The sequence below is a fragment of the Octopus sinensis genome, linkage group LG13 (assembly GCF_006345805.1).
Source record: "Octopus sinensis linkage group LG13, ASM634580v1, whole genome shotgun sequence".
Classification (NCBI taxonomy): domain Eukaryota; kingdom Metazoa; phylum Mollusca; class Cephalopoda; order Octopoda; family Octopodidae; genus Octopus; species Octopus sinensis.
In genome coordinates, this window is record NC_043009.1 from 44206922 (window position 1) to 44225595 (window position 18674).

Consider the following 18674-nt stretch of genomic DNA (forward strand, 5'->3'; position numbering starts at 1 on the left):
AGTAATCATTGACATGATCACCATCACTGGTCTTAGATCTTACTTGGGTCACACTCAATAATTGGAACGCTTTTCTGTAAAAGCAGAGTTTGATTGATTTCCTGTGGAGTTTAGTCTTCTAGGTGAAGTAGTGGTGGTGGTGATGGGCTCTATCTTTAACTGTGACTGTCCACTTGACCATCTCATGTCAGGTTTGTTGCAATGCAAAGGAGGGATATAATTTCATGGTGTAATTCCTCTAAACCATTACTCTATTATTATTTTACCTGGTAACTTTGAGTAAACATCAAGTTGTATTTTCTTTTAGAGTTCCATTTTAACTGTTTCCACTATAATTTTAGAATAGTAGAGTTAACAGTTATTTGAAACCCCAGTGATCATTTATTCGCAGTTTTCCTATATTGGTGGCAACAGATTTTGTTTTATCATGTTGTTGGTTATGAGTACATGCTACTGCCAATGTTCAATGAGGCAGAAATGCTTCTAGCATTCTCACCATCCACTGCACAGATCATTTTTGTCTACCTCCTATATGTAAATATATATATATATATATATATATATATATATATACATACAGTAATGCTTGGGTATATGAGTTAATTTGTTCCTGGAGATTGCTCATAAAGTGAAAACTTGTAAAGCCGAGCAATAATTTCCCATAGTAGCATTGTTGCCATTATTTAATGTTCGCTTTCCATACTGGCATAGGTTGGACAGTTTGACTGGGGATTGGCAAACCAGGAGGCTGCACCAAACTCCAATCTTATCTGGCAATATTTCTACAGCTGGATGCCCTTCCTAACACCAACCACTCCAAGAGTGTAGTGAGTGCTTTTTACGTGCCACGGGATCCAGTTAGGTGGCACTGGCATCAGCCACGTTCGGATGGTGCCTTTTACATGCCACCGGCACAGGAGCCAGTAGGGGCGGGGAGAGGGGGCTGGCATTGACCATGTTCGGATGGTGGTTTTTACATGCTGCCAGCACAAATCGTAATTTGTTCCCAGAAAATTAATTTACCTGTAAAATTTATAGTACTCATAAATAAATGGCAATAAAGCAACGGTAGAATGTAAAGAAAGTAAAAAGAATGTCAAGCTCATTTATAATAAAAAATATTACTATCATAATTGTTTTCTGAATTGCTTTCACTTGCACTAGACTCATGCACACCATCACTTGTAGACATGATCACTGATTCATAAGCATTTGAAGATTTATTTTTAAAAAAACAAGTCTAGAGTTGTTTGCTTAGAAGCTTTTTTTCACTCTCTATAAATTTCTTAGTAAAACACAGAAACATTTGTCATGATAGTAGAAACTTCTGCACTTCGTTCAAAATTTGGATATTATGCTTGAAAAATAAGTTGTAAACCCAGGGTCTCGTAAAGTAGGTCCTTGTAAATATATATATATGTATTGTATTTTTAAACACCTCAGGTGTATTATTATCAGATGTATTATCTCCAATCAAATACCACAAATTTGTTCAGTCCAACTGCATGGCATCTTGGGCAAGTGTCTTCTATTATAGCCTTGGGCTGACCAGCCTTGTGAGTGGATTTGACTGACAGAAACTGTAAAAGCCATGTGTGTGTCTGTGTTTGTCTTCCACCATTACTTGAAAGCTGGTGTTGGTATAGTTGGGCAAAAGAGACCAATAAAGTACTAGGTTTTAAAAACAACAAAAAAAAAAACTGGGGTCAATTCATTTGACTAAAGATTATTCAACATGGCTGCAGTCTGGTGACTGAACCAAGTAAAAAGTATAAGATTGTAAAGCAATAATTCTATATGATAAGGAAGAATCGTCACAAAAATAGAGAATTATCATTTGTGGCTAAATATCAATGAGACCACTCATTGATCAGTTTGTAGTATAAAAGTGTAAACGTTTGCCATTTTCAATCACTTTCTGTGATAGCTGAAGCTTCTTTTGATGAGAGATTTTGTTCAGAGCAAGAAGGAATTCTTGAGAAGAAAATAAGTTTATTATACTGTGGAAGGAAACCCAAAACTGTAGTTTCAGAAACATCAGTTTTTAACTCATAGTGGAACTTGAAGTGAGATAGGAGCATTAACTATCGAAGTTTTGAACATAGAAAAGTAGGATTTAGTAGTGGTTGAATTAGTTCCAAGAAATAAGACACTCCATTTAGGTAGTAACTAAACAAATCTAATAATTGCTGTTTGTTTATTTAGCATTGCTGGGTGTCAGGTAATCAACAAGGTGTTTCAGTCTTTCCAGATCAGGTTGCAAAAAATTATTTTCTATTTTGTAAATTAGATAACAAATGGAGATTTGGCAGAGAAGAAAATATTTTGTCATTATTCATAATAACCGAAATAAATTTAGCAAAGTTCCTAGCATGTTCTTCATTAGTTTTTTGCCAATGACAATAACAGTAAACTCCTCTGATATCATTGTCAGTAATTATACCATGCACCATTCTTTAAAAAGTATCGATAACATTAGTCACACTAAACCTTGTAAACTCGAATAATTGTCCATCAGCCTGGAATAACTCCTCTCTGGTCTGGTGCTGTAGATTTTACTATAGGCAATAAAACACACAAAATCTTAGAAACTGGACATTTAGTTAGTAGCAACAATTTGTTTATAAACAATTGTTATCAAGGTGTTGTTTGCCACTGTTTCTTGCTACTATAGTTTGTACTGTCCATTGGAGAGGTTGATGGGCTCAGTATTACGATCATCAAGAGGCCATTTAGTCTTGTTGGCATTTTATGAAGTAGAAGAAAGGCAACAGTACAAAATATTGTGATGAAATATGAGGATGGGTGGGGGTTACCAACATTGGAAAAAGTCGAGCATCAGTGTCCACTTTCCATGCTGGTATGGGTTGGACTGTTTGACTGAGGACTGGCGAGTCAGAAGGCTGCACTAGGCACCAGTCTGATCTGGCAAAGTTTCTACAGCTGGATATCCCAGACTTATAGAGGAACACAAGTTAATGCAAATATTTAAGTGCATCTTTTCATAAAGAAGGACCCACATAAGGTGTTTGAAATACAGAAAGATGAAGAAACAGTCTATTTACATTGAGTTTCCAGGTCAACTTGAAGACATTGCTGAGATGTTGGGAGTGGGAGATTTCTTGCAAAACATCTTTATGCAACTGGCAGCATGATCTGGATTATGTGTAGTGTTCTCAGTTAAGCTTTATATATACAGTGATAGTGGCTTTTTGAAGAGTATTTGCAAAAAATAATTAGAATCATCACGATAATTGTATTCTGTCTTTTGATGTAAATGCATTTGAAGATACTAAGGCAGTGTTGTAGTTGTAGCAATCTGTAATATATTTGAAGATTAAAGGTGAGATGAAGTTAATTAGCAAAACGTTTTTGCTAATCGGAGTAATCTAGGAATTTAAGAAGAAAATTTAAGGAAGGCAGTTTTCAAGCCTGTCCGCCTTGTTCCTGTATCTAATGAAGTACCATCAGAATAATGTGACCATTGTTATATTTTCTTGAGATTGTAGGCAAGAGACAGTTGCCAGTTCAACTTCAGTATTTGAACCACAAATGTAAATGTCTGTGTTTATTGCAAGTGGCTGGTAACCAGTCTCCAACTAAAATATACCATAATGCATCTGGATAGGAAGTAGCCGTCCCTAGCAATATATGTCATCACCACCATTTTGCTTTCTGGGCCAACATGGTTTGGATGGTTTGGCAGAATACAATGGGTTGAGACGACAATGTCTTGTTTCACTATCCCAGTTTTGGTATGGTTTCTATGGCTGGATGCTCTTCCTAATGCCAACCACTTTACAGAGGGCACTGGGTGCTTTGATAAAGCATATTATTCTACTTACTATCATCGACTGGTCTGTTTATTGTTGGAAAGGCACTTAGCTCTTAAGACATTTCCTTTAACTGTATGTAAATGTTTAAAATTCTTAATATCATACTTGTGATAACTTGAAAAATTAGACATGAAAAATGATATCAACTTAGTAGGATAGCTATTTAATAGACTTTGTACTCAGTTTTTCCATTGTTGATCAACTTTAAAATAAATTTATAATTGCTTTTATTAATTCTAAAATTCTAATATTTTATGGTCTCCTTATGTGGTCACTTCTTTGGAAATCTCTTCATCAGTTTGTGTAATTGTGTAGATCTATGTATTTTAACTGAACATTAGTCATCATTAAATTAATATTCTTCCACTTCAGAATGCTTATGCTTTCACATAAGGGAATCATTTAGAAGCTTTGTTATTACTGCCAAAAGCAATTTATTAGCTTGAGGCGAGTTAGAAAATAATTAAAGGAATATTTAGGAAGTACTCCACTCGCTTCTCTCACATATGCATTGTATAGAAATAGACTCAAATATCTGATCTGTCTAAAAAAGAAGTATTTTCAAATCAATATATCAGTAGTTTTCTGCCTATTATTATAATGAATATCTTTTTAAAATCTTTTACAGCATCAAATTCTGCAAAGGGATTAGCAATGTTTCAAGTTTGGAAACTTCAGATTTGCCATTCCACAAAGCTTTGTACGACTTGTTTATCAGTGTTGTGCGAGGTCATATGAAACCTGATCATGCTGTTTCAACAATTACTGAAATAGTGGCAAGTATTTCTCTTTGGTTTATTTTTTTTACTTTATCCTGCTATGATATTTCTCTTTTGTTTTTGTTTTCGTGCTTTACCAATCAGGTTATGGAGGCCATCTTTGCATTTAGTATATATTTTTATTCCAAAAACATATGGTCGTCCTTAATTACCAAATGTCTCTTGGAACCCAATTTAGTTCTTATATTAAATGTCATAGATTCCATACAATATAGCATGTTTGGAATATTTAAAGAGATTTTTCAAGCATAATTAAAATGTACTGGAATTTGTTATGCATAACAGAACAGTATTAATTTAAAATACCAACTTGTGCATCATGCTTCAAACAGATACATCATTGAAGGCCATATTTACTGCAGGCCATATTTACTGGAGATAATATTTCTTATAAGACATACAGTTTAATAATGCAAAAATATATCAGTTGCAAATGAAAATAGTCTAGCAGCAGTTGTAGTATTATCAGATGAGCATTTCTGCCACTTTGGGCTTTGTCTACTACTAATATATTTTTGTTTTTAAATACTGTATATTTGTAAGAGATATTATTTCGGTACAAATGCTGTAGTAAATTTGGTTTTCTGTGATGTATCTGAATTGAATTAACAATTCCAGTTCAAAATAGCAATCAATACCTGCTGGGTGGTTGGTGTTAGGAAGGGTATCCTGCTGTAAAAATCCTGTCAAAACAGACACAGAAGTCTGGTGCAGGCTTCTGTCTGGCCGGCTCCTGGAAGGCGGACATTAAACTATGATGACGATATCATTGTTATCATAGACATTAAATGATGATGATTGCTATTGACATTAAATGATGATAGATTGCTATTTTGAACCGGAATATACCAAATATCTTATTGCTTTCTAACAGTTTAACCACTTTGTCACCATTGCACCAGCATTGGATAAAACAGTTTTAGGTCAGTCCTGATTAAGTAAATCTATGAAAAAAAAAACAAACAACATTCCAGTTGTGACCATTTTTTTGTACATGGATTACATTTTTGATTTGTCTTTTTTTTTTCTAAGGTTGTAGGTTATGATTTTAGGAAAATTTGGCTGCTATTTCTAACAGCTGAGTGGTTAGGTAAAAACTCTGTTGTTGACTTATTAAACAGAGAATATTGATTTAAAATTTTAGTGCAAAGCCAGCAAGTTTGAGGGAGGGGCTAAGTTGATTACATCAACACCAGTACTCAGCTGGTACTTATTTTATTGACCCTGAAAGAATGAAAGGCAAAGTTGACCTCGGCAGAATTTGAACACAAAACATAAAGACAAATGAAATGCTGCTAAGCATTTTGCCCTGTTTGCTAATGATTCTGCCAGCTTGCCGCTTTATATTAAACAAAATACTGATGTATTTGATGTCCCAATAGACTTGAGCAAGTTCACCTCTAACGAAACTTTACTAATGATTGCAGTTAACTGTGTTAAACTATTCAACTCTTTTTCTTTCATCACATGCAATTTTTGAAAATTTTTTCCCCAAACAAAACTAAATGATGTTTAACACTTTGGTAAACTATATTTCTGTTGAAATTCACTGCCTTTATTTCAATTACTTTTTAAAATAATGATGAATTTAAGTAAAATAGCTTCATTATTAAGCTAGAACTTGAAACCTAAATTGACATAAAATTTCAGTGGTAAGTTTTAATGCACATCATTTTAAAGCATGAATTTTGTATCATAGAACCAGAACCAATCTCAGGCAAGATGGTATTAAAAGGCTTATATTTTACATATTTTTTTTTGTGAATCAGGATCCATCGAGTCATTGATTAACCTATTAGCATTTAAACTGGCATTCTAAAAATAAACAAATACTTCATCAAGATCTCGAAGCTATTAGATAATGGTCTGATTAATTCAAAACAATGTGAATAAATAATCATTATATTTGTCAGATTAATCTGAATGCTAAAGGGTTTATTGTCAATTTTTATTACCATGGATGAATAATAAATTTCTTTCTGGAATTAAATATGAGAATAAATCTAGTGAAAAAATGCTTTACTGTCTTCATCCGGACGAAAAGAGCTCAAATCCTGCTGAGGTCAATTTTACCTTTTATCTCTTCAGGGTTGGTATAATAAAGTACCAGTTAAGTTCTAGGGTCAGTGTAATCAGCTAACCCCCTTCTCTTCAAAATTGCTGGCTTCTCTTCAAAATCAGAAATTGTTATTATGATTATTAGGGTGGTGATTAGCAGAATTATCAGTGCCAGATATCTGCTTTGCAGTATTTCTTTCTGCTCTTTATGTTCTGAGTTCAAATCCTGCCAAGGTCAGCTGTACTTTTCATCCTTTAAAGTTTAAGATCCGATGGTATCAGCTAATCCTGTCTTCCCAAATTTCAAAACTTGTACCTAAATTATAAAAAATTTGAAGGTGGTAGATTGGCAGAATCAATAGAGCATATTTTGTAGTATTTGTTCTGGCTCTTTACATTTTGGGTTCAATTCTTACCAAGGTCACTTTTGCTTTTCATCCCTCTGAGAACAATAAAATTAAGTTCTGGTCAAGTACTTGGGGTCAATGTAATCAACTAATCTGCTCCTGTCAAAATTACTGACCCTGTGCCAAAATTAAAATCAGTTATTCATTTAATTTACATTGTTGGTTACAAATTTCCAACTGGCTAATTACTGCTTCATAACAAGAGTGGCAAGGGAGTATCTCTTATTTGGTGCAGAGCAAATATTTTAAAGGACTTTGCTTTCAAAGTATTAGTTTATGGTCTTTCACCAATATACAATCACAACTGATTCCTACAGAAGGACTAGAACACAGTACTATAGACCCACCCCCACCCAAAAAAAAAAACAATGGGCATTTAATTCTGCTGTGCTTATGCTATCTACATTTGTGAACTATCTCATCTGTGATTCCTGTACATAATTTATTATTGGATTGGTTGGCATTAGGAAGAGCCATAGAAACCATGTCAAATCAAACTGGAACCTGGTGTAGCACCCCCAGCTTTCAGTTAGACCATCCAACCCATGCCAGCATGGAAAATGGATGTTAAATGAAGATGATGATGATGAATTTACCTGCAGGTAGACTTCATTATCGGGTATCTCTTGTTTACAGAGACAATGCTTAAATATTTTTACAATACTCAGTAACCTAAAAAATGAAACCCTTAGCAAATGTGACCTTGTATTCAGATCTTCTACAGTTAACTTTCTTTGAAACATGGTCCAGTATTACAATGTATTTGGACACATTAAACTTACTTCAGATCTGTTCAGTTTCACTCACAGATTTTTAAATTATTTTTTGTTAACTAAACAGTTTGAAACTTTATACTCATGTAATTTTTCACGCTCAACACAGTTTACTTTCAATATTTTTGACATTTTTGTATTTTAGAAGTTATTTCATGTTTAATTTGTCATATTTGGGTAATTTTAACCAATCAACGATGTGTATTCAATTGAAGAAAGCTACTGCTGTTTGTGATAGTAATCGAAGAGAATCAGCTTCTGGGTCATCTCTGCTTTTACAGTCTGTCTGAGACTAGTGAAATCAGAGCAGTTAGCATTTCTCTTGAACAGTTGTAAATCTAACAAGAGGAGTGCTAATTCCATCAGATGGTTATAAACTGGAACACTTTTAATCATAGGTCTACTCCACCAGGAGTGATTTGGATCTAACCAAACTCTAATATTGCTATAGCTTGTACAGTTTATTTTAGGAAATGTTTGGCAAAGTTCTGTTGTTAGACTATTATTGCTGAATGATGTCATATTCATATGTCAATGTCTCATCTTTCTTTTTCTAGGATTTCCACAAAGAGCTACCTTCATTACTTGCTAGTATTCTCAGCATAATAGGTAAGGAAAAACACTTCCTGTAAAATTTCATCTTTTCATTTGATCAAGATTCATAGAAACTGCAAGTGTATTTGGTAGGAAGTAACTAAAAGTTTTTTTTAATTTTTACACATACACACACACACATTTATACATGCAGGCATGCCTGTGTGGTAAGAAGTTTGCTTCTCAACCATATGGTTCCTAGTTCAGTCCCACTGCATACCACCTTGGGCAAGTGTCTTCTACAAAGCCTTGGGCCAACCAAAGCCTTGTGAGTGGATTTGGTAGACAGAAACTGAAAAAAGGTTGTCATTTGTATGGGGTGGTGTTGTCCTCCACCACCACTTGACAACTGGTGTTAGTGTGTTTACATCCTCGTGGCTTAGCAGTTTGGCAATATAGAATGATAGAATAAGTACCAGGCTTTAAAAGAAAATACTAGGGCCGATTCATTTGACTAAAAATTCTTCAAGGCAAAGCCCCAGCCTGGCTGCAGTCTAATGACTGAAACAAACAAAAGATAAAAGAGATGTATGTATGTTTGTGGGAGTGAGTTACTATCTCTATCATCTTCACATGTGTTCACTGATTGTAAACAATGGCTTGCTGATAGTGTTGTTCGCTTACAGTCCACTGTGAAAGCATGGCTGATATATCTTGACATTGTACAATCTTTTTTGACGAGAAGGCTCATTCATTTGAAGTCATTCAGTTCCAGTTCTATACATGTCTGAGTTGTTGGTTGTTCCATAGACTGGGAGATTACTCACTTAGGAACAAGCGAGTGCTGGCAACAGAAAGAGCACTGGGCACCCAGTGTACTTTGCCCCAGTGTACTCTCATTTCACCCATGCACATTTGGAAATGTTGACTTTAAAACAATGATGATAATAACCCTTTCATTACCAAACCAGCTGAAACCAGCTTTAGCTCTGAGTACAAATGTCTTTTCTTTTATTCTTTTGTTTCAGTCATTTGACTGTGGCCATGCTGGAGCACTGCCTTTAGTCGAGCAAATTGACCCCAGAGCCCTGCTTGCACCTATCAGAGCTGTACCAAGACAGATTTTTAGTTTCTCACGTTATCAGTTATTCTGTATAAATGACGCTGTGACTCTATATTTGATTATCCTTATGCAATAACCTTGTACTTTCCCTTCTAGATGTTGAATCAAGTTGCAGTGATGATAAACAACAGCGAGATCGGTTTCTTCTACTGGTTTCTGGCATGGTGGTAAGTTTTCTTAATACATTGTTTTATGAAATTCTTTATGTCCAAGATGAGTTGTTTATAAGGATAAGACCTCTGCTGACTATTAACCTCAGAGGCGAGGGACGAGGTGGTGAAGCATGATCTTTGAATGTTGGGCTTCACAGAGGCAATGACAAGTGACTGAGACCATGGCAATATGCTGTGCTTGAGAGGACTCATCAAGCCAAGTGAAACTGTGGCCATGACCATTGCCAGTATCATGTAAATGGCACCCATGAAATCGTAGTCATGGCTGTTTCCTGTGGCATGTAAAAGAACCCCTTACACTCTTAGAGTAGTTGGTGTTAGGAAGGGCATCCAGCCATAGAAATCACGCCAAATCAGACTGGTGCCTGGTGCAGCTCTCTTGTTTACAGGTTCCAGCCAAGCCATCTAACCCATGCCAGCATGGAAAGCAGACGTTAAATGATGATGATGATATGTGTGCATGTGTGTGCATCCAGCCATGGAAACCATGCCAAAACAAGCAGGGAGCCCTGAACAGCTGGTCAGCTCATGTCAAACTGCCCAACCCATGCCAGCATGGAAAACAGGTGTTAAATGATGATATATATATATATATGAAAAAAACATACATACATACATATATATTTGCATATGGTGATGTCACTGTTGCCAGTGCTATGGAGAAAGCACCCAGTACACTCTGTAAATCATCATTTTAATGTCCACTTTCCCATACTTGCATCAGTCACAGAATTTAAGGCATATTTTCTATGGCTGGATGCCCTTCCTGTTTCCAAGCAAGGTAATGTTTCCCCATGGTTGGTGATGTTTTTGTAGAATATTAGAAATGAATGACATTCATTTACAATATTATGCAATGTCAAGACAAGGAGAGACAAATATATATATATATATATATATGTGTATACACACACACATACAGGGTTATTTAAAAAGAAAGATTTAAAATTTATTTTTAAAACAAACAGTAAGAGACACACACATTCTACATATTTCTTGATAGGGAAAAGTTTAAAATTTATTTTTAGGTAGTATGCACTCATCATGAGCACTGGTGCTTTTTCCTTTACAAATGCCACCTTTTTCTGTGAAATTTTTATACCATTCATAAATTTGCTTGTAATGAGGTGGATTTTTATTGAATTGTCGGTGAAATTCATGCGGTACTTACACAATAGATCCACATTTCAACTGCAGCACACAAAAGGACTTTTCTTGTGGCGTCACCATTTTCTAATGGATTACACAAATGAAAATTATACAGCTTTAAATAAAATGAACAAAATGAAACATTAAAGCAAAATTAAAATATTTTATTTAAGGCTTAATTCAATTGCTTTAAGAATACATTTCTTTCTTAGAAAACATCAACAGAAATCAAAACAAAGTAAGACATTTGCCACCTTCATGGTTGTTGATGTCCTCTGCTAAAGCCTGTCCAGGGAGGCTGAGCAGCCACTGACCTCAAAATAGAAAGTCAATAATGACTCTCACACGTGAGTAGCAGCATTCATGTTGTACTGACAGCCCTAATTGCCTGAGTAACAGTAGGACCAAGAATCATCTCAGCACCTTTCATGACAATGGACATTATACAAGCCTAACATTACTGACTTTCTATTTTGAGGTCGCTGGCTGCTCAGCCTCCCTAGACAGGCTTTAGCAGAGGACATCAACAACCATGAAGGTGGCAAATGTCTTACTTTGTTTTGATTTCTGTTGATGTTTTCTAAATAAGAAATGTATTCTTAAAGCAGGGCCTTAAACCCTACTTTGCACCACAACCAACCTGGAAGAGCAGGTCTGTATTTAGCAACCTTTCACTGATTCATGCCTACAGACAAGTACTAGATGTTATATTTTGTGTGTCTTGAAGGGGCTGCCACACCAACACAAATCCTATTAACTCTTCTTAGACATTAACAGTCCCCACAAAATATAATCATCATTGTCATCACCGCCATCATCACTAAATGTCCATCTTCCATGCATGCATGGGTAGGATGGTTCACAAGAGCTGGCCAGGTAGAAGAACTACTCTATGCTACTCTGTTATGAAATTTGTTATAATTTCATTTGATTAACTTTCTGAAAATTAATTCAAAGAATGATTAAAAACCATAATGATTAGAAATTTTCACTTTTTTTTTTTATTAAAATTATTATTTTATTTTTATTTTTAGGGTATTGTCCCTGATTGTGTTTTGAAAGAGAGATTGGACCAAGAGACTTTAGAATGTGTGGGTTTAATACAATCTAAACAACTCTTCCAACAAAAATATGTTAAAACCAAGACAAAACTCTAGTAAGTGTATTTTTGTTTCTGATTCCATTTATTCCCTATATATATATATTTTGTATCATATTTTGTATCATTCTAAATCTTGTTTACTCACTGTTACCACAATTGCTACCCACTCATCTTTAATCATTCTTGTTTGCAGCTACAAACAACAGAAATTCAACTTACTTCGTGAAGAAAGTGAAGGTTATGCAAAACTTATGAGTGAACTAAATCAAGACCTGTCAGATGGTATTGGGTATTTGCAAGTACTGGAAACTATCAAGTCATTAATAGGTTTGTAAACTGGATTATCATTTGTTATTGGTTATGTAGCAATCTTCAGACATCATCTGTTATTCTACCTTTATTGCAATGCCAAAGCAGATAATGGAGCACAATGTAGTTCTGTGTCATGTGGAATTCTGTCAAACCATCTAATCCCTGCCAGCAAGGAAGAGGGAAGTTAAAAGGATACTGATTTTTATAAACCAAGTTGCACTCATGATTGCTAGATCATGGGTTCAATTCCCTGACTGGACATTACGTTGTGTTCTTGAGCATAACACTTCATTTCACATTGCTCCAGTCCCATTTTTGATCAGTGGGAATTGTTGGCATGCTTGCCTAGCCAGCAGGGTGGCGTCATTTGAAGGCGAAAACAATGCAAAAGTGCATTGTGATCAGTGGTGTATAACATCTGATAGCCTGGTCAGTCATATGATCACATGGCATGTGGCATATATATTGTGTGCGCGTGCGTGCATGCATGCATGTGTGTATATATTTTTGTTTTTTGTGTCTTTTTTTTATGCTGGCAAAGGTAAGATGGTTTAACTGGGATTAGTATGTCAAAAAGCTGGATCTGTAATCTGTTTTGGCTTGGTTTCTATGGTTGAATGCTCTTCCTAATGCCAACCACTTCACAAATTGCTCTGGGTGTCTTTGGCATGTCACCAGCATGGATACCTTTTTTTTATATTTATATGTATATATATATATATTTATATACACACACAACATGTGTGTGTTTCCTTATCTTGACATCACATGCTAGTTGTAAATGAATGTCAGTCACACAAGCAATCTCATTCATTTGCAATCTTCTGTCAAAAGACATGTCCAGCTTTTGTGGTGTTCTGGCAACAAGAAGGCATCTGGCCATAGAAAATTTTCCTCTGAATTTTGCTTGACCCCTGCATGTATGGAAAAGTAGACATTAAAATGTGATGATGTTAAATCAAAAATAGAGGGGGAAAAAATAATGATTACTTGTTTATTTCCAGGTGCTTTTGGTATCTTTCAGTGAATAATAACATTGTTTAAATTGGTCACATATTGATGAATTTAAGCCTTACTATACTGAGGTATTCTCTTGAGCAGGGGTTCTCAACTATTTTTTATTTATGGTCTCCCTTTGGTTATTATTTTATTCTGGTGGATCCCCATAGGCATTTGATGTTTAAAAGCTAATTTTATAGAATGTTATTAATGTTTGCACATATTAATTTGTGTAGGTTGAACTATGTAAAATGTTAGAGAAAGAATCCTAGCTGTTTCTTGCTATACATACCAATACCTATGCCAAAAGCAAAATTTTTTCAGGGGCCCTTAAAATACCATTGTGGATCCCTGATTTACTATTTTGTTGTGTGGACCCTGGTTGAGAATCTCTACTCTTGAGCATGTTACATAACTGTGATCCAGTTTACCTAACATAAAACAAGTTCATCTCCTTCTACTTTGCTTTGAGTGATGATCAGTAAGATGTGGACATTTGTCTGTCAAAACAGTTTTATTTTATTTATTGTATTTAAAATTTTTCTTTTGAAGGTTGCTTTGATCTTGACCCCAATAGAGTGCTCGATATACTGCTGGAATCGTTTGAGTGCCGTCCTGAGAATGAGCAATTTTTCATTGCTTTGTTTACGCTGTACATGAGTGAACAGAAGACTTTGTGTCATGTACTCGGGTTCAAATTTCATTTTTATCAGGTAATATAGCTTCACAATCCTTCTCTTGTGTGCATAAATATTGATGTCTAACATAGGTGCAGTAGCTCAAATTTTAGGGGGTTGTGTATTCACTAATATTGGCTTCAAGTTTTGGCACAGGGCCAGCAATTTTGTGAGAGGGGTAAGGTGATTACATTGACCCCAGTACTCAAATAGTACTTATTTTATAAACCCTGAAAAGATAAAAGGTGAAGTCAACCCTGGCAGAATTCAAACTCGGAACATAAGGACAGACAAAATGCTGTTAAGCATTTTGTCCAGTGTGCTAATGATTCTGCCATCTCACCACCTTATATTCTCTAATATTGGATTCAAATTTTGGCATAAGGCCAGCAATTTCAGAAGAGGGGGCTAAATTCATTAAATTGACTCCAATGCTCAAATGATACTTATTTTATTGATCACAAAAGGATGAAAGGCAAAGGTCAGCCCCAGCAGAATTTGAACCTAGAACATAAAGATGGATGACTTGCTAACGATTCTGCCAGCTCACTGCCTTATATTCACTAATATTGACCACAGTTTATTACTGCTACAGTCTTTATTGATTCCTGAAAGGCTAATAGACAAAGTCACCTTTGGTGGGATTTGAACTCAGAAGCTAACTAAACACTGCAAAACATTTTGTCCATTAGTCTAGTGATTCTGTCAATTCGCTCCCACCCCTCACTTTTGTATGCTTAGATATTGATGAGAAACATGTGTTAGTTTCTGCAAATGGCTTGGATTCTTAAAGCAAGAAATGGAAAAATTATGAAACTATATTTTTATATATGATTAAGAAGCTCATTTTGCAATGTGGTGGTTTTGGATTAAGTCCCACTACACAACACCTTGACAATCTCAGGCTGACCAATGCCTCATAGATGAAAACTGTAGAAGAATGTCTGTTTGTGTGTCTGTCATCTCCCTACTACTAACTGACAGCTGGTGTTGGTTTGTTTATGTCCTTAGTAGTTCAGCGAAAGGGTCTGATAGAATAAGTACCAGACTTAAAACAACATAAGTACTGGAGTCAGTTTGATTAAAACCCTTCAAGGTTCTATATCTAAGTATAGAAGTCAAATTTGATTAATTAACTGAATAAATCAAGGATTGTCTAACTTCAAATGATAATCCTTGGTAACATGAAGGAAATATTTAGAGGCTATCATCACATCAATATTTTTTTTAGCTGTTGTTGTTAAGCCCTAGGTCAGCCTCGGCAGATCAAACATGCTCCACCCATGACCATCTCATATCTTTGTATATCAAAGACTATATTGTCTAACATAAGTTTTGTTTTTGAGACGTGATGCTTTTCTAGCAGTATTTATAAGTATTTGAAAAGGGTGGTTGTGTGAAGTACATGTATTGGTTATGATTTTAAAATATCTCTCTTTATTTTTGCAGTCTGCTGCTGAAGATAGTCCAGATTCTTTGTATAAAGTTGCAGCACTTTTACTAAAACATAACCTGATAGAACTGGATGACTTATATCCACATGTAAGTACATATATATTCCTTTATCTTTTTTTAGTTTAAAATTTTATTCTTGTTTCAGTCATTTGACTGCAGCCATGCTGGAGCAACGCCTCTAGTTGAAGAAATCAACCTCAGGACTTAATTCTTTGTGAGCCTAGTACTTATTCTATCGAGTATCTATTGGCAAACTGCTAAGTTATGGGGATGTAAACACACCAACATCAGTTGTCAGTCTGTGGTGGGGGACAAACACACACACACATATACGACTGGCATCTTTCAGTTTCCATCTACCAAATCCGCTCACAAGGCTTTGGTCAGCCCGATGCTATAGTAAAAGACACTTGTCCGAGGTGCCATGCAGTAGGACTGAACCAAGACCATGTGTTTGGGAAGCAAACTTCTTGCCACACCTGCACCTGTGTGTGTGTATATATATACACACACACACACACATACATACATACATGTATACACACATATTTATGAATTTGTATTGCCGGATTCCTTATGTGAAGGAAAAATAACTGTATAAAGGCCATTGATACTCTCAAACACGCATGCAGTTACTTCACGGATAGCCGCAACAATATCCACAACACAGCTAACAACAATAGCAACAACAACAACATCTACCATGATGGCATCAGTGTGGGCAAACACACACACAAACACAGTGAGTTACAAGAACAGTATGTAAAGTCGGGTTCAAGGGTAGCAGCATCGACAATAGGGTAGGGGACGGGGCTGAGGGGAGGGTCATAGTACTACTAAGAGCAATGACACACACACACACACAAACCCCGATGCATGCGCATATAAGGATACACATCTTAGGAGAATGGAATGGAATAAGCAGAGCAAGAGCATACACGCAGACAGAAGATGTCACTGAGGAGGTCACAGATGTGTGATGAAAGATGGACAATGGGCACGAGTTAGAATAAGAACAGTAATAAACGAGTGAAGATTGAATATACAGTGCATGTGTTTATTTGGCAAAAAAAGACAAAAATGACCATCTCGAAAGACATCAATATATATATATGCAAAGGTGACATTAAAGTGCAGGAGTGGCTGTGTGGTAAGTAGCTTGCTAACCAACCACATGGTTCCGGGTTCAGTCCCACTGCGTGGCATCTTGGGCAAGTGTCTTCTGCTATAGCCCTGGGCCGACCAATGCCTTGTGAGTGGATTTGGTAGACGGAAACTGAAAGAAGCCTGTCGTATATATGTATATATATATATATATATATATATATATGTATGTGTGTGTGTTTGTGTGTCTGTGTTTGTTCCCCTAGCATTGCGTGACAACCGATGCTGGTGTGTTTACGTCACTTAGCGGTTCGACAAAAAGAGACCGATAGAATAAGTACTGGGCTTACAAAAAGAATAAGTCCCGGGGTCGAGTTGCTCGATTAAAGGTGGTGCTCCAGCATGGCCGCAGTCAAATGACTGAAACAAGTAAAAGAGTATATACACACATGGTTCTATATATTTTTTTTATACATTAGTCATCTTTCTTCTGTCATAATTTTTAAATCATTTTATTCATCTTATTGGTTGTTGAAAATTTCACTAAAAGGATACAGGCACAACAGTGTGGTCAAGAAGTTTGCTTTGCAACTATGTGGCTTCAGTTTCAGTCGCACTGCACAGTACTTTGGGCAGATGTTTTCTACTTTAGCCCCACACTGACTGAAGCCTTGTGAGTGAATTTGGTAGACAGAAACTGAAATATATCTTATCGAGTGTGTGTTTTGACATTATGTAGTAATTGTAGATGAATGTCATTTGTGTGTACAACCTTCTATGAAAACCTAGAGAAAATATTACCTTGTTTGGAAACATGTTAAGGCTGGCCACAGGAAGAGCATCAAACCATAGAAAATCCGACTCAATGAATTCTATCTTAGCCATGCAAAGGTGCAGATACATACATGCATACAGACATTTGTGTATTGTGGTATCCTTGTCTTGATTTCACTGTGATGGTGCGTGGCTAAGTGGTTAGGGTATTTGGCTCAAGATTTGTAAGGTGAGTTCAATTCCTGGTGATGTGTTGTGTCCTTGAGCAAGACACTTTATTTCATGTTGCTGTAGTTCACTCAGCTGGCAAAAAGGAGTTGTACAAGCCATGTCACACTCCGTGTCATGCTGAATCTCCCTGAGAAGTATGTTAAGGGTACATGTGTCTGTGGAGTGCTCAGCCACTTGAAGGTTGTTCTGTTGATTGGATTAATTGGAATCCTTGTCATCATAACCGACAGAGCGCTAGTTTTGATTTCACCAGATACTTGTAACAGATGCCACTGTTGAATGAATGGTGCTTGCAATCCTCCATGAAAGCATGTCTGGACTTGGGAGAATATTACCTTACTTAAAAACTATGTAAGGGTTGGTGACAGGAAGAGCATCCAGCCACAGAAAAATCTGCCTCAGCTTTAACTTGGTCTAACTCAATGCAAACATGGGAAAGCAAATGTCAAAATGAAATGACGATATTGGTAATTTTTGAAAAGAAACAGAAAATAAGAAGGAAAATGACTTTTTATCTGTTTTATTGAAATGTTTAAATTCGGCAAATAACAGATTAATTTGAATGCATCTTTTGCAGTTATGTCCTGCTGATACTAGCATCATTGAGTATCACCAACGTATCTTACTGGAGGCTAAACAACTAGCTCGCAAGCTTAGCATAGTTTGTGTGTCAGACAAAGCCAATGAGAAGGACAAAGAAAATGATAACGATGCTAAAATCAATCTCGTAAGTATAAAATTTGGAAGTATATTTTAAAGAAATCCCTTTCTATTATTATTTAACAATAGTTTCTGTTGTTAATTTGATGTTAATTTCTTGTTTTGTTTCATTTCTTTTAGCAAGACAGCAATCAGAAACTCGGCTTGTGCAAAGCCTTGCTAAGTGTTGGAGATTGGCTACATGCTAAAGCTATTATGGATAGACTCCCTGATTACTTTGCCACTTCTCATAAACCAACAGCTCAAGCCTTGTGTGCTTTAATCCATTCGCTAATTGAACCTATATACAGGGAGTAAGTTATGTCTATTTTATTCTTTCAATCACTATGCATTAATTTATCTTTTAGTTATCAATTTATCATTGGTTTCAAATTTTGGCATATGACCATCATTTTTTTTTTTGGTGGGGGGCAGAATAAGTTGATTATATAAACTCCAATGCTCCACTGGTACTTATTTTTATCAACC

At 35.8% G+C, this 18674-nt stretch overlaps 1 protein-coding gene across 1 annotated transcript in view; it reads left to right on the forward strand.

The window, feature by feature from the left end:
- LOC115218251 (THO complex subunit 2) overlaps positions 1 to 18674 on the forward strand; it is a 192947-nt gene that overhangs the window by 18544 nt on the left and 155729 nt on the right. The window contains exons 2-10 of the mRNA XM_029787996.2: positions 4465 to 4612; positions 8411 to 8462; positions 9607 to 9677; positions 11867 to 11988; positions 12128 to 12261; positions 13798 to 13958; positions 15372 to 15464; positions 18064 to 18213; positions 18327 to 18499. Of these exons, the coding sequence (XP_029643856.1) occupies positions 4465 to 4612; positions 8411 to 8462; positions 9607 to 9677; positions 11867 to 11988; positions 12128 to 12261; positions 13798 to 13958; positions 15372 to 15464; positions 18064 to 18213; positions 18327 to 18499 (1104 nt within the window). The remainder of the gene's footprint in view (positions 1 to 4464; positions 4613 to 8410; positions 8463 to 9606; positions 9678 to 11866; positions 11989 to 12127; positions 12262 to 13797; positions 13959 to 15371; positions 15465 to 18063; positions 18214 to 18326; positions 18500 to 18674) is intronic.